The sequence below is a fragment of the Pieris napi genome, chromosome 18 (assembly GCF_905475465.1).
Source record: "Pieris napi chromosome 18, ilPieNapi1.2, whole genome shotgun sequence".
Lineage (NCBI taxonomy): Eukaryota > Metazoa > Arthropoda > Insecta > Lepidoptera > Pieridae > Pieris > Pieris napi.
Window position 1 is genome coordinate 1,180,796 of NC_062251.1, and position 17,539 is coordinate 1,198,334.

A 17,539-nucleotide genomic window follows, 5' to 3' on the forward strand; every position below is an offset into this window, starting at 1 on the left:
GGACTCACTGGACAGCGAAAAGGACTTATTTATCAATTGCCAGACAACAGTGTGTAACCAAAGGATCCTGGACTTCTTTGGACAAATAACAGAGATCCTGATTACTTGGAGACTGTGCAAGCATCTGACAGGGGGATAGATGCCCTGGAAATGAGGTGTTGGAGGCCGATGATCAGGACTCACTGGACAGCGAAAAGGACTTATTTGTCAATTGTCAGACAACAGTGTGTAACCAAAGGATCCTGGACTTCTTTGGACAAATAACAGAAGTCCAGATAACTTGGAGAAGCTTGTGCTGACCGGTAAAGTAGAAATTTCGGTGGACAAGACAACTAGGAATGCAATACCAACACGAGATTTAGTAATGAAAAAGGCGATAAAGAAGAAATTAGCTCAATTAACTTTATAGTTCACTGTTCATGCTTAGCAGGAAAAAGTGTCTATACCTGGGTCAGTCTCCGATTTCATGTATAAGTGATCAGCCGTCATTGTCACAATCAAGGTTTGGGTCTAACAACAGGTGACACGTCAGGCACAGGAGGCTGATCAATTACTTGCCTATGAGAAATAATCATGAAACAGACACAGAAATCTGAAGCCAGACTAGCACCTGCTATTTTAATACCTGCTGCTAAGTTACATGATCGGACGTCAAGGCAGAATACAAAATACCATCCGTATCACCACGACGTCCGTCGTTCCACAACTGAGCGTTTTAAAGGCAGTTTTTGCCACCACTATACCAGCTGCCCACTGAAGTATTTCCGAACCAATTCGACTTACAGTCCTTCAAGAAAAGAGCGTACCAATTCTTGAAGTCGGCATCATACTTGCGAGCCTTCTGGCAATGTGAGTGTCCATGGGCGATTGTATCACTTAACATCAGGTGAGCCTCCTGCCCGTTTTCCCCCTGTTCTATAAAAAAACCTGGGTCAGTCTCCGATTTCTGTATAAGTGATCAGCCGTCATTGTCACAATCAAGTTTTGGGTCTTACACCAGTCGACACGTCAGGCACAGGAGCCTGATCAGTTACTTGCATATTAGAAATGATCATGAAACAGACACAGAAATCTTAGGTCCAGACCTAAAAAGGTTAGCCTAAGTTTATTTTTTTTAATTTTACTGAATTCACTTACTCTGAAGATACACTAAGAATGTGTTCATTGACCTTATACCGGAAGTCGCCTTTCATATAAAGGCTGGTAAGGCCGTGCTCATCCAATTCATAAATACGTTCGGAGGTCGCTACGTTTTCAGGCTGGAAATAAAAAAAAACACAGATAATGATACTGCTGACGTTTAGAATTCGTAGTCTGTGCAAAGACGTCACTACACACTCATTCCCGCCAATTTGTCAACTAGACACCGGCAAAGATATTTAATATTAATCACTACATACTATAAAACAAAGTCGCTTTCTCTGTCCCTATTTCCCTTTGTATGCTTAAATCTTTATAACTACGCCACGGATTTTGATGCGTTTTTTTTAATAGATAGAGTGATTAAAGAGGAAGGTTTATATGTATAATAACACCCATTAAATACTGGAGAAATACTGTTATTTTTGAGATTTCTAATGTGATGTCGTAAATAATTAAATTTTTTCCGCTTACATTGCAAACGCAGGCTGAACCCTACGAGATATACAAAATATTCAAATTTTTCGCGTGCGGGCCACAGGCAGTAATGAATAAATCAAAACTACTGGATAGATTTTAATCATTTTTTCAGTGAGTGACATAGGCTATATATTTTATACCCGTGCGAAGCCGGGTGGGTCGCTAGTTAGAAATAATTTACAATTAATGTAATTTATCAGTAAATACTTCGTACTTCGTAATGATTCTGTATACGTTTCGGTAGAGTGCATAGTCTGTGCAAAAGCGTCACTACACACTCATTCCCGCCAATTTGTCAACTAGGCGCAGGCAAAGATATTTAATATTCATTAGAAATTAACAAATAATTTAATTTATTAGTAATTACTTCGTAAACAGTGTAATGATACTTGACGTTTAGATTTCTTAGTCTGTGCATAAGCGTCACTATGCCTTATTTCCCGCCAATTTTGCCATTAAGCAAAGGCAATTAGGGATATTTTATATTGTCTACTGTGGACGTTTGGATAGAATACAGTCTGTGGATAAGCGTCTCTATGCATTATTTCCCGCCAATTTTACCAATTAGGCACAGGCAAAAATATTTTATATTTTATATTCATTAGTAATTACTTCGAAATTTGTCTAAAATAATGTCTAAATTAGTTTGATTTATTGTCCAAATTATGATTAGTCACTTAAAATTAGCGCCATCTTGATTACACTTAGCAAATATAACTTAAAAATTTAATATTTCAAATTAATATATTGTGTTTATATAGTAAATAAGTTAAATGTATTTAATTTTGCTCAGATATTTAAATAACTGAGAAATCTATTCTATCGTTTGATATTTTCAGTATTTATAGTTTCAGGCATAGATTTATATCGTTAGATAGGCCCCGACACCAAAAACTGTGGCAATGTTTTTGAATGTGTGCGTTAACAAAATGCCGACAACACCTGTGCAATCTATACACAACAAGTGTACTGAGAAAATAGTGTCATCTCTTTTTCTCGTACATTAGTTGCAAACACTACTATCTCTTTCGACAACATCTGTGCAATCTATACACAGGAGTAAAATTCAGGAATAAAATTTAAATAGCCTCACCACGCGCCCATACTCATTGCTCCAAGGCACAGAGCTCCAGGTATGTTCAGTTCCAGATGAAGATCGCTGGAGACTGCTGTATTTTTTAATAGTGTTCCGTCGTGCTGTGTACACCATTACGCATAGAGCGTATAGGCATGGCTGAAAAAAGTAAAAAATAATATATATTTACACTAGCAGACCGGCCAAGCGTTGCTGTGGCTAAGGGTTTTGTCATAGTACATAGTAGTAAACTATTCAAGGGAAACGTTAGGAGAACTTATGTGAAAGGTAGATAGCTTATGTGAAACGTTGGTACTTTTAACACAGCGCGATCTGTTAGAATTGTATCAAATAATAAACAAATATTTTGCAATAAAACAATGAGGCGGGTATAAATTGAGATGTAAGCTATCCTATCTTTTAACTTTTAAGTTAGATCAAACTGCACACGGTGAGCAAATTTGATTGATATCGGTTCGGTAGTTAAGAAGTCCATAGCGGACAAACAACGTGACACGTAATTTTATATATTAAGATTTATAATATGTACGCAATAAACTCAAAAACTATACGAAATCTTATTAGTCTACAATATATAGCATGATTCCTAAGTATAATTTCACAATCGTTGTTTGTTCTTCATAGAAAGATATTAGAGTGACTCATTGCAATGTGTAATAACCTTTTCAGAATCCCTATTAAATGCGCCAAAACTTGTAATACAGGGTCACTTTATGGTAGAGTTATTTTTTTTCACAGTGAGGTCCGAAGTAAACAAAAAGTTATGATTTGAAAAAAAATTGTATTATCTTCAATAAACTCAATAAACAACTATGAATAGTATGTCTAACGCAAGAACTCATCAGTACCAATCTAGTGAATATTATGAAAAAGATACAGGGTGTAGATATTTCCGAATTAGTAAAAAAAGTCAATTTTCTTATAAAACGCAAAATAAATTATAACTCTGCAGGGGTTGAGCTTAGAGACCTCCCGTAGAACAATTTTTTGCAGCTGATGACCTCATCTATCCCCTATTTGCGTTTGATCCACGACTTTTTGGCCACCCTGTATATATTTTTTTAATTTTAGTATATTTTTACCTTACATAAAGTATACAATTACCTCGTTATTGGTGTATGACCCTAAATCTTTCTTCAACTGAAAGTTGATGGAAATCGCTCGTTTCATGTTCTTCGACCATGAAGGCTCTTCACCGAAGTATATTGAGCTGATGAAGCCGGTTTCCTGAAAAACATATATATGTCAAATATAATAGAACAGTGAGCAATCGAGCAGGAGGCTTATCTGATGTTAAGTGATACCACCCACGCCAGAGGGCTCGCAAGTGCGGTGCCGGCCTTTTAAACATTGGTACTATAAACCAGATAGGAATCGGGCAGCAGGCTTATCTGATGTTAAGTGATACCGCTGCCCATGGACAGTCAATGTCAGAGTGGTCGCGACTGCGTTACCGGCATTTAAAAATCGATACTTATAGAACGGGACAAACGTACAGGAGGACCGCCTAATGTTAAGTGGTATCGCCGCCCATGGACACTTAATATCAGAGAGGTCGCAATTGCGTTGCCGGCCTTTTGAGAATTGATACGCTCTCTGAAGGACCCTAAGTCGAATTGGTTCGAATTAAAAGGGCGGCAGCATGACGTTAGCCTCCTGCCCGATTGCAGTCTGTTCTATAAGTATCAATTCTTAAAAGGCCGGCACCGCACTCGCGACCCTCTGGCATTGATTGTCCATGGGCGGTATCACTAAACATCAGCTAAGCCTACTGCCCGATTCCTACCTGGTTTATAAGTATCAATTCTTAAAAGGCCGGCACCGCACTCGCGACCCTTTGGCATTTAGTGTCCATGGGTGGTATCACTTAACATCAGGTGAGCCTCCTGTACGTTTGCCCCATTCTTTAAGTACCGATTTTTAAATGCCGGCAACGCACTCGCGACTCCTCTGACATTGATTATCCATGGGCGTTATCACTAAACATCAGGTAAGCCTACTGCCCGATTCCTACCTGGTTTATAAGTATCAATTCTTAAAAGGCCGGCACCGCACTCGCGACCCTCTGGCATTTAGTGTCCATGGGTGGTATTACTTAACATCAGATGAGCCTAATAAATATGATGTAGTGTCTAAAATCTATAAATTAACATTAAAATTTGACGGCTCATTGGTCTAGTGATTAGTACCCCTGCTAGTGATTAGTACTGCAAATCCATGGGTCCCGGGTTCGATCCCCGTCTGAGACGAACATCGATGTGATGAGCATTTGGTGTTGTGCTTAGGTCTTGGGTGTTTAAATATGTATTTATATGTCTATCTATCTATAGTATGTATGTATATCCGTTGCCTAGTACCCATAACACAAGCTTCACCAGCTTAGCATGGGACTCGGTCAATTGGTGTGAATTGTCCAATCATAAAATAATTAAACCTCCTTTATTTGTTTAAAAGGTAAATGTCATTATGTTCATTCAAAATTCTTGGCATAGCTGCTAACTTCACGCATATTCTATTTCTTTTTACTTGTAGATTGTCTTATTCCCATCTCGCTCGCGCACGCTATAATCACACTGACAACTTTGTGTCTCAGGTGCGCGCGCATCGTAAAATTTCACTCTCATCAATTTTTCATAACGCGCCTAAAGAAGTATAACTTCAAAAATCCTTACCAAATACTCTATTTCCCATGGTTGTTTCAAGTAGGAGACGGCTTCAAGTGACTGCTCAGTGGTGTGGCCTTTATTCTTCGTGTATACTGTGGGCTGTAACGAAAGGTAGAGAAGAAAAGAATAAACAAAATAAATAATAGTTAAAAATAACTAAAAAACACGCTTTTAAAGCACATCAAACTAAAAAGTGAAAAATAATTCCTTATTTAGGCTGAAAATGGTAATGAACAAAAAATACTGGTATTATTGTGAAAAAGCGTGGGTTGCTTGATAGACGAAAAATATGGCACAGAGCCACCAACAATATTATTTATTTTTTAGTTAATTTTTTTTTATATTTTTTTTTTTCGGATTATTGCATTGTCATCGATCTTTGACAGGTGCGCAAAGTTTGAATTAAATCTGTCCGTTAAAAGTGGGTCAAAATCGAGTCCGAAGGAGTCGGTTACATACATACATACATACAGCTGAAGCTAATATAAAGCGTGTAATAAAGAATACTGCTTTGGCGTAACAAGATAAAATTCTTTTCAAAAAATTTATTCTACTTTCGTAAAAAACGACACTAACAATAGAAAAAAGGTATTTAATACATTGAAAGTTTCATTAACGCATTATCTAGTTAAATAAAGTTCATTAAATATCACAAAATAAAATTTTCACTATAGCTAACTTCAGGGTGTCGGGTTTTTGTGACGGTGTGCGGTTGTAAAATTTACTCTCATCATGTTTCCCTGACGCGCCAAAAGAAGTATAACTTCAATAAATAAACTCCACTTCCACATGAAATGGGCGGGGCACATGGCAAGAGGTGTTTCTGTTGAAATGGAGCCAGTATTAAACTGGTGGTGGTACAGCAATGAAAAAGAGAAAGATAATTTAGAAGGTACAGGAAGCAGCAGTTACGTAGCAGAGAGTGGCACAGTGTAGACCGACCTTTGCCAAAAAAATCGGTTGTCTGTAAAGTCGGTTTACTGACGATAGTTGAACGTGACAACGTCATAAGAAAATACTGATGGTTGCATTTTTCAAAAGAAAATTTTAATTTTATTTGTTTGATAGATATTTGGTATGGATATAGAGAAGGAGGTAAATGGAAATCACAATTGAATTGATCAAGTTACATTTATTTGTACGTATAAATACAATTATGACAATTATTATTATACAATTAAACTTTTTTATGAATGTGGGTCTTAATAACAAAATCGGGTTTTGTTGGTAAAAAGTTTTCCAATACAAAATGTTAATTTTTCATCGGTCCATCCATCCATTCATCATATGGTTGGTGAAGGGCGGTGATTAAGCCCACAACGAAAGTCATGATAAATCATTGACCGAAAATTTTCTCCCGTTAGGTTTATTTTCACGTGTAACAAGAGTTTTAGATTTGCCGCCAATTCGCAAAGACAAATGACAAATGAATGCAATAAACTATAATATTAGTTTACCAAAGAGTTCTATAATTGAAATTCAAAAAGTTTTCATTAGCAATGTTTCTAACTGGCCAGTTCTAAACATTTTCAGTGTTACCCGCGTATTATTAGACTAATCTGTAGCTAGTGTCAGGTGACTGGAGAAATTATTATTTAAATCTATGGATGGATTTATTGGGCCGACAGCGCCATCTCTTGGCTGAATTAGTAACAAAGAGTTACCGGGAAAATTTGCAAATACATCCTGAACGGAGTAACTTAAGACGTATTAAGATTAACCAACCTTTAAATGATCCAACTCGAACCTGGCTTTAGTATAATTGTCATACACAAGAACTGTGAGAGATCCACTGATGGTCCAATAACTGAGAGTCACCACACTCCCAGATGAAACATTGCCTTTGAACTCGTACGTATACTTCTTTAGTTCTGGAAAGATTGAGTGAAGGCCAGATGCTGACGTCAAGGTTACACCTGGAACATTTACAATTGCTTAGAGAATTAAAAAGAGAGTCAGTTCTTCTCTCTGCCAATTCGACTTAGGTCCTTCAAGAAAATACCGTAACTATTCTTAAAAGGCCAGCACGACGCACTTGCGAGCCGGGCCGGGGTTAGCACTTAATCACCCATAAACACTTACATTACCAGAGGGCTCGCGAGTGCGTTGCCGGCCTTTTATGCATTGGTACATATAGAACAGAAGGCAAACGGGCTTGAGGCTCATCTGATGATAAGTGATACCGTCCATAGACACTCACCTTGCCAGAGGGCTCGCGAGTGCGTTGCCGGCCTTTTAAAAATTGGTACTTATAGAACAGACGGCAAACGGGCTGTAGGCTCATCTGATGATAAGTGATACCGTCCATAGACACTCACCTTGCCAGAGGGCTCGCAAGTGCGTTGCCGGACTTTTATGCATTGGGACTTATAGAACAGAAGGCAAACGGGCTGGAAGCTCATCTGATGTTAAGTGATACTGCCGCTAATGGACAGTATCAATGACAGAGGGGTCGCGAGTGCGTTGCTGGCCTTTAAAATATGAATATTATGTTTACTTACCGTAAAATAATATTAAACCCAACGTCAACATAGCGGTTGATTCTGACCTGTAATAAATAAATTATTTTAAAAAAAGGTGCGTGCGTACAAAGTACACATGTCAGAAGTGAAACTTCTTTGGCAAACTAATTTTTTAGTCTTTTTCATATTTATACAAATCTAAAACTTTATATTTTTTTAGAAGGCATGGCATTTTTTTTAAATTCGTCATTAGAGATTTCAATAAATTATTTTGCATCAAATATAAAATACTAATATTTCATAAATTCTCTTTACGAAATTTTAATTTTAAAAATATAATTTCTATACGGTGATTCACCCTTCTCACTCTCTCTCAATAGGTCTCAATCGCTGCACATCTTCGTGACGTTTTTTAAAAATTGTACCCTCTTGCGCCTAAAGAAGTTTCACTTCAAAAATTAAAAAACTTTTTTAAGGTATAAACCGGCTAGATTGCCTGATGTTAAGAGTTCAAAGTCAAACTCAAAATAACTTTATACATATAGGTAAACAAGTACACTTATGAACGTCCGAAAAGAAGTTAAATTAATTGTAAACTTACATTTACTACCAGCCCTGCGATTCTGTAACTCACTTTTCGAACTCACACAGCGGTTTTCTCATTGGCATTTGGCGGACGCTCTCAAATCAATCGTGAAGCAGTCATTTTATGATTTGGCATTCTGAAAAGGTGGGAGCTTGTAGTTTATTGTTTATCAGAATGCCAAATCATAAAATGACTGCTTCACGACTGATTTGAGAGCGACCGCCAATGAGAAAACCGCTGTGTGAGTTCGAAAAGTGAGTTACAGAATCGCAAGGTAGTTCGCAAGTCTAGGGCGTAGAGCGGGCAAGAAGAACTGGCAAGAAACTCACCGCCTCTCTTTTTAATCGCAAATTTTTGAGTCATACAAATTGTGTTATCTTCATGAATTATTTTCATTTTACGACTTCTAAAAATTCAGAGATGAGAGTCGCACGCTGAAGCCACTAGGCCAACATTACTATTGCTTTCTCACGTAAAATATCGTTTTTAGTAAATAATAATTGTATTAACATTATGCTAACAAACGGAATACTTAAATGATCCTAATCCTTGGGATTGATTTGCTCCAGTTCAAACAATTTGTATGACAATACTTGGCGATTAAAAAGAGTGGCGGAAAGTTTCTTGCCAGTTCTTCTTACCCGCTCTACGCCCTTGACTTGCGAACTGGTAGTAAATGTAAATTTACAATTAATTTAACTTGACAATTCATAAGTGTACTTGTTTACCTACATGAATAAGTTATTTTGAGTTTGAGTTTTGAGTTTGAGTTTGAATTAAATTAGAGTATTCTAATTAATAAATAAATAAATAACCTTAACATATAACCAGTATTTACAATGTTCTTAACCCACATAGTAATAATAAAAATTAAAAAAAAATAAATAAAAAAAACAAACAAATTTAAAAAGTAAGCTCCCAGTGGCAGTGTATCTTTAATTCTGCCAGCATTTCTTCGCTGTATTGCGATACTTATTCGTTGAGGAAAGCACCAGGTCAGAGGTCACCGGTACTATCTACCAGGCGCCAATTTAAATCTTTAATTAGCGCCTGTGCACTTGAACTCTACGGTACAATAATCTCGACTCCAAAGGGAACAAAATCGAAGTTGGAGCAAAGACTTATATTTTAGTAATTTAGGTGCGTTTATTATCGTAATGTTAAATGCGCACAGAAAATTTATTTAAAAATCTGTAATAATTTGTGTATGTTATTTATAAAATCCTATCCTTTTAATCCTAGGGTAGAGTTTAGCTTCAATAAATGTCTATGTCGCAGTCAATTAATCAAATGTCCTTAATCAGCCATTCAATTAACAGCCTAACCTTTTAACTTAACAGCGTCGTTTAACTAGCGACCTGAGTTTTAACCTTAAAGTGTATAAAAAATGTTCAAATCGCGCCTTTAATAATTTTCTCTTATCGTGGCGTGTCTCTTGCACAGAATACAATTGTCCACCAAAAACAAATTGTCACAATAACTACCTATATCTAAGCATATTTATTTATATATTAACGATATTAAAACTATATCAAAATGCCGGTCCAATTCCTAAAACTTTAAAACAACTCTTGCACAGAATAAAATTGTCCACCAAAAACAAGTTGTCACAATAACTACCTATTTTTAAACGTATTAAACGATACCAAAACAATCTCAAAATGCTAGACTAATCTTTAAAACAACTCTTGCACAAAATAAAATTGTCCATCAAAAACAAATTGTCACAATAATTACCTATTTTTAGCGTATTAAACGATATTAAAACTATCTCAAAATGCCGGCCTAATCTCTTAAACTTTGAAACACTCTTGCACAAAATAAAATTGTCCACCAATAAGAAATTGTCACAATAATTACCTATTTTTAGAGTATTAAACGATACCAAAACAATTTTAAAATGCTAGACTAATCTTTAAAACAACTCTTGCACAAAATAAAGTTGTCCACTAAAAACAAATTGTCACAATAATTACCTATTTTTATGCGTAAAACTCAGACAAAAAAAAAATAAGAGAGTACTAGAAATAACTTTGTCTGTAGACACTTAATGCTTTTCCTTGCGATATTTGTATCAAGAAAGGCACTGGGACTAGAACTAGAACTAGGACTAGAACTGGAACCAAGTGAGATATATGTATCGATTATTTAAACAATACTTACAAATTAAATACACTGTTTTCGTCTCAAGACAGCCATCTGTAATGATTCTTCGGTGTAATGAGATTGATGCGCCCGCGGTTGTAACTTGGTATTTTAATATTTTGATAATTTTATATACCTCCAGCGTTATATATTCAATGTTCTTTTTATGTAACAGGAGGCAAACGGGTAGGAAGATCATCTGATGTTAAGTGATAACGCCTATGGATACTCTTAATGCCACAGGGCGAGTGCGTTACCGACTTTTTAAGAGTAGGTACTTATTATACTCATGATTTAAGAGTGCCGAAGAGTTATTTGCCAGTTCTTTACGCCCTTGATTTGAGAACTGAAAGAAATGTTTTTAGTGACGTAACACTGTCACAAAAAAACGCCGTTCACCCTGGATTTTATTCATTATAATTTTATTAAAAAACTAGTACATTTCCAATTGTAGCCCTCTTCTAAATTCTTGTCAAAAAATCATATTCACTACTTTATCTCCCCGCTTTTCATCTTCCCAGCTTGCTTTATCATCTTTTTTCTATCCACTCGGCTATTTCAAGTCCCTTCTGACTTATCTATCATCACAAACGACGATAATATTTCCCATTTTAACTTTTGTTTATTGTCTTATTTTTCTGTTGCTTAAAAATCTCTTATAAAAAATCCGTTTTACGGAGCGTTCAAGTATTACGTAACGCAATTTTTGGAGATTATTGACACACCCCCACCCCCCCCCCTACTTGACTGTTTATATATTATCCCTTTCGATAATTCGATCTCCAAGGCACTATAAGACATAGCAGCTTCATTTAGAATACAATTACTGTATAATAATGATATGGTCACTATGAGATGTTAGGTTAGGTAATTACGTAATAACTAAGTTAATTACTTAAGATGTCATGTGGAACATGGTGTAATGGTTGCAGCTTAGAAACGTTGTGTTAAAAAAAACATGGCGATTAAAAAGAGTGGCAGAGAGTTTATTGCCAGTTCTTCTCTTCCGTTCTACGCCCTTGATTTGAGAACTGGCTCTAAATGTAAAGTTAGAAGCATTTCATATACATTTTTTTTGACGTTCATAAGTGTACATTGTGTTACCTATATGATTAAATGATTTTTGACTTTTTGACTTAAGACAGAAGGTCCTTTAAGAACTGAATTAACCGACTTGGTACTCTGACTATAATTATGTGTACTCTCAAGTTATGTTTTCCATGGCATTTAATAGTTTAAAATATATAAAGATACTAAGCAGACCGGCCAAGCGTTGCTGTGGAAGGTTTTAGTTATATAACATAGTAGTAACCTATTCAAGGGAAACGGTAGGAGAACACCAGTCATGGGGAACACCATGCTTTTTTGGTGGTAATGCCAATAAATTGTAGCTTATGTGAAACGTTGGCACTTTCTACACAGCGCCATCTGTTAGAATTGTGACTATCAAATAATAAACAAATATTTTGCAATAAAATAATATTGCGGGTATAAATTGAGATGTAAGCTATCCTATCTTTTAAGTTCGATCAAACTGCACTAGGTGTGCAAATTTGATTGAAATCGGTTCGGTAGTTTAGGAGTCCATAGCGGACAAACAACGTGACACGTAATTCATATATATTAAGATGATATTTATTCTGTTAAAAAAATTAGTTACAACCGTGTTCACTCATCATTATCGCCGTTCGTTGACAACGTTTGACCTTTCACCCATAAATTAAAGACCCGTTATAAACGACCAATCAACGTGACCTCTCGTTTCGCGTACTATTGTATTTTTGATAACGAAAATTGTATGAACCGGAGAGTCGTAGAGGTCTACAGAATGTGGTGATAGCGTTTCATTAAGATTGCCAAGGCTAATGTGTAAAGAAAAAATACAATGAGAAAGTGAGCCGGGAGTTATTTTAGTTTATCAAATATATGATATATATTTGATGGCTCATTGGTCTAGTGGTTAGTACCCCTGACTGCGAATCCATGGGTCCCGGGTTCGACCCCCGGCTGAGACAAACATCAATGTGATGAGCATTTGGTGTTGTGCTTAGGTCTTGGGTGTTTAAATATGTATTTATATGTCTATCTATCTATAATATGTATGTTATATCCGTTGCCTAGTACCCATAACACAAGCATCACCAGCTTAGCATGGGACTAGGTCAATTGGTGTGAATTGTCCAATCTAAAAAAAAAATATAAATAAATATTATATATATTTTTCAAGGCAGTTTTTGCCGCGCCAATTTAGGTCCTTTAAGAAAAGAGGGTATCAATTCTTAAAAGGCCGGCAACGCACTCGCGAGCCCTCTGGCATTGAGATTGTCCATGGGCGGCGGTATCTCTTACCATCAGGTGAGCCTCTTGCCCGTTTGCCCCCTGTTCTATAAAAAAATACAGTTGACCATCCAGCTCCATCATCAGAGTATTTGGTGTATTAAATGTTTTTAAAATAAGGCTGGTGGCATCTAGGAGAGCTGATCATTAGCTTCATGCTTATCTTTCTCCAAACACTGGCACTCTTTTAGACCCTGAATCACATTTTTTTGACGCCCAAAAATGGCAGGCGTATACCCTTTCTTTAAAAAAGGAGCTCGGAGGAGGGAGTCTTTTCTACAGTTCGCCAGGTCACAAAAGAAAGTGTCTGGTGAAGCGGACTGTGAAGGATTTCCACCCATCAAGGTGATGCTGATGAAATTTTTTACGGCTCGTACGGTGATGAAAGAAGGAAGGATAAACTCAACTCTTCAGAACACTCTCCATGGTACACTTATTAGAATACGCATAGAGACGCAAGATCTCTGCGTAGAGAGAGTATCAAGATTGACAATTCGACAAGCCCTTCGCACAATTTGGTCGAAAGGAAGAAGCTGGTACTTTAGAGCACCGACCACCGGAACAATTGCTATCAGCCTTCTCTTACGAGTGCCCATATGTGTCCCACAAGTGTCCTTGTGGCTTTGAAGTTAGTAGCCTTGGAGACATTGCCAAGAGTGCAGGACGTTCTCGCCACGCCGCGCTTGACGACATACTCCACTCTCTTGCCTCCGTCATGATCCAGCCATTTTGGAGCCAATAGTGAAAGAGACGCACGCGGCCGGATGTGATGTCTTTGATCCATTGGAGGATGCATATGCATTAATAATTTCATAAGAATGGGTCGAGCCGTTTCGGAGGAGTATGGGAACGAACATTGTGACACGAGAATTTTATATATATACTAGCAGACCGGCGAAGCGTTGCTTTGGCTAAGGTTTTTGTTATATTACATAGTAGCAAACTATTCAAGGGAAACGGTAGGAGAACACCAGTTATGTGGACCACCATGCTTTTTTGTTGGCTATTACCATTTAGTTACCATTAAATTGTAGCTTATGTGAAACGTTGGTACTTTCAACACAACGCCATCTATTAGAATTGTGACTATCAAATAATAAACAAATATTTTGCAATAAAATAATATTGCGGGTATAAATTGTAAGTTAGCTATCCTATCTTTTAAGTTAGATCAAACTGCACACGGTGTGCAAATTTGATTGACATCAGTTCAGTAGTTTAGGAGTCCATAGCGGACAAACAACGTGACACGAACATTATATATATTAAGATATATATATAGATGTCGTTGCATGTCGCTGTTTGCTTGTAGTTATCTCATACAGACAAAAAATAATATACCCACGATAATGTTAATTAATAATAATGATAAGTGTGTGTGGCATTGTACTAAATGAATTGATTGATTATCATGTTTGTATAATTAATTTTCAAGCATAAGGTGGTAGCTGTGTTTCTCCAAGGGATTTGGTACGGAATATGTTTAAGGAATTAAACATTATGACATTATCTAGTCAATATATTCTTGAAGCTTTGTATGTACAAAAAAATATAAGCGATTACAAATGGTGACTTTCACCAGTATAATACTCGAAACAGAACAAATCTAAGCGTACCACCAACCAGGCTCCAGAAGATAAACCACTCCTTATTTGGAATTTGAGAATTATCACTGAATAAATTCAAAACTCTCGTTAAACGTAAATTAATCAATAAAGCTTTTTATAAATTTGACGAATATTTAAATGATTGAGTTGCTCCAGTTAAACAATTTGTTTGACTCAAAACTTGGCGATTCAAAAGAGTGGCGGAGAGTTTCTTGCCAGTTCTTCTTTTCCGCTCTACGTCCTTGACTTGCGAACTGGTAGTGAAAGTAGAGTAGAATAAATTTAACATTTTCTGTTGACGCTCATAAGTGTACTTGGTTAATAATAATAATAATAAAAGCCCTTTATTCACTGACCTTTTTAACTCCTTTTCCAGTCTTTGATTGATGATTTGATGAAAAACTATTTTTAATAATGCCAAAGAAGTATAACTTCTTATGCGCGTACATAAGTGCATTTTTTTCCCCCAGCCCCCCTGTGGGGGGCTATTCGAAAATGTATTATTTTTAAGTAATTATTTGGAATTCCAGTTTTTCATCAACGATTCTGGCTATAAGTTCTCTTACAAATGTAAATACAGTAGTAGCAATGCTGATAGAGTCTGGCTAATGTAAGAAGATAATTGAGTTATTTGAAAACTTTCGGATGGCAACACAGAATGTCATTGAATTTCTCAGCTTAGTACTTATGATTTATTATCTTGAAACTTCATGCAATTACTCATTTTTATTTCCAATATATATTTTTTCCGAATAGTTAACAGGTATAATAGCATAAACTTTGTATTATTTCATAGAATATTTCGTTTCTTTCGCAGGATTTTATTATTCCGAATAAAGTTGTGTTGTCAATCCATAGTAAAATACTAAATAAGTATTTAATTCCATAGAAATACAGTTACTATCAATGTAAAAAATAATAAAATAAAATCAAGTAAGTTTAATGCACAAAATATATTATACTTTTAGGGATACCATACTAATTTTTTTTATTTGCCGCGCTTTATCGTTATCTTCTTTCATTAGAGACTTAAAAGTCTACCTTCATATTTTTTAAAGTCTCAGCAAACAATAAAACAATGTCTATTCAGAATAGCCTTTGGCCTTTATACAGGCCTTTAATATGTTTGGCCACGAATCGATTGATTTACGCACTGTTTCCAAGGGAAATTTCGCCACTGCTTGCTCCAAAGATTCTTTAAGAGACTCAATATCGCCGTGTCTTTAGAGCAGGTCATGTCCTCTAATACTGACCATAATTTGAAGTCTAAAGGGTTGAGGTCTAGGTTAGATGAGGGCCAATCATACCTAACATTTTTTAAAATCTATTTATTGTATTTCGTTAACAATACAAGTAATTTCTTCCTAAATCATTTAAGTGTCTTGAGTAATTCAATTTTAAAAATAAATCCTGTTTAGGTCTTAGCCTCAGATTTCTGAATTTCATGATCATTTTTAAATCTAGGCAAGTAGGTGATCAGCCTCCAGAGCCTGACACACTTTGACTTTTTGGGTCTAAGACATGTCGGTTTCCTCACGATGTTTTCCTTCACCATACATGCGCACATAGAAAGTCTATTGGTGCACAGCCGGGGTTCCACGACCTCAGATATGAGAGTCGCACGCTGAAGCCACTAGGCCAACACTGCTTATTCAACTTTAGATATTAAAAATAAAAACTCGGGGACTGCCGCGGTAAAACTATTGCATAGCATTTTTTATCAACTTATATACGTACAACTAGCCGTTTCGCGCCCGCTTTGCTGGACGAATTAAAATAAATTTTATGTTTCATTATTTTATTTTTTTTCATATTTTTATTATTCTTCTTTAACTTCCCGCTAAGAAAATTGAAATATTTCGAAAATCGAGTTTTTAACAGATGTTGACGTTTAGAGGTTCTAGGAAGCCTCCCCGAATGTTTCCGCGGTGAAGTGCGTATGGATAAGTTTTCATAAAAGTAAAACAGCAATAAAAAAATGAAGGAACGTTGGAATTTAATAAATAAATAGCCATAAACCATCTAGGAAAAATTTCGCATCGAACGGTGGTAGTTTCATGTCGATACGATCAGTGGTTTAGGCGTGATTGAGCCTCAAACGAAGACCATTTTCATTATATATATATATATATATATATATATATATATAGATTATAATTATTTATTTATTTTTGCAGTATTTTGACGTGACATCGTCTTATAACGCCGGCTCCACATGTGGGTCCCAACGCTCGTACCAACGTTGGACTGCAAACTCGGTGAGGCGTACACACGTTGGCTAATAAACTAGTTCCGTCCCGTCAGGGCCAATGTGAAGATGTCCGATACAGAAATCGAAACTACTCTGAGCGCGTTTATAGCATATGAACATTTATATTTGTTACTGAGAAATTTATTTTCAATTAATTTATTGATTTATCATAAATAGGAGAAAGAAAAATATCATCTGTTGATGATCCAGATCGAGTAGAGTCACTAATTTTCTTTCTGTAAAGGCGATATGTGCTCATTAAAGATTCTCGCTTTTTTTTTTAAATCTTCAATTGAGAAATTCATTCCCATATTTTGTTGAATGGTGCGCCATGCATCAGCTATTAAATTTTTATTTTTATGATCCATCATATTATTGGATGTGCTTGATAAAGTTCAATTAATTCTATTACTTTTTCACTTGTCCATGCTGGTGGCGATTTTGTGGATGAGGAAGCCATTCTCGTTCGACGTACGCACTCGCTGCGTGTTGTAACAGAACTGAGCAAAGCGCCAACGTGTGGACAGATCGCGAGCGTTGGCGCAGATTCCTTTGATGAAACCGACACGAGCCGGCCAACTACCAACACTCGCCCCAACGTTGGGACCAATGCCATTTTCTAGATCCACACGTTGGACGAATAGCGTTGGGGCCAATATTGGGGCCAACGTGTGGAGCCGGCCTAATTCGATGGAGCCGGTTGCACGCACGAAAAAACATGACTTATGCGGCGTTACCTCGCTATACGGCGTTCCATTTAAGGCTTGAA

General features: G+C 36.4%; 1 protein-coding gene across 1 annotated transcript in view; it reads right to left on the reverse strand.

The window, feature by feature from the left end:
* The window catches only part of LOC125058435, a 49,564-nt gene extending 38,885 nt beyond the window's left edge, over positions 1-10,679 (reverse strand). Inside the window, exons 1-7 of the mRNA XM_047662507.1 lie at positions 10,594-10,679; positions 7,884-7,930; positions 7,108-7,298; positions 5,389-5,481; positions 3,821-3,943; positions 2,714-2,854; positions 1,138-1,259 (exon numbers count right to left, since the gene is read on the reverse strand). Coding sequence (XP_047518463.1) covers positions 1,138-1,259; positions 2,714-2,854; positions 3,821-3,943; positions 5,389-5,481; positions 7,108-7,298; positions 7,884-7,914 — 701 coding nt within the window. The 5' untranslated portion in view covers positions 7,915-7,930; positions 10,594-10,679. The remainder of the gene's footprint in view (positions 1-1,137; positions 1,260-2,713; positions 2,855-3,820; positions 3,944-5,388; positions 5,482-7,107; positions 7,299-7,883; positions 7,931-10,593) is intronic.
* Positions 10,680-17,539: the final 6,860 nt, after the last annotated feature.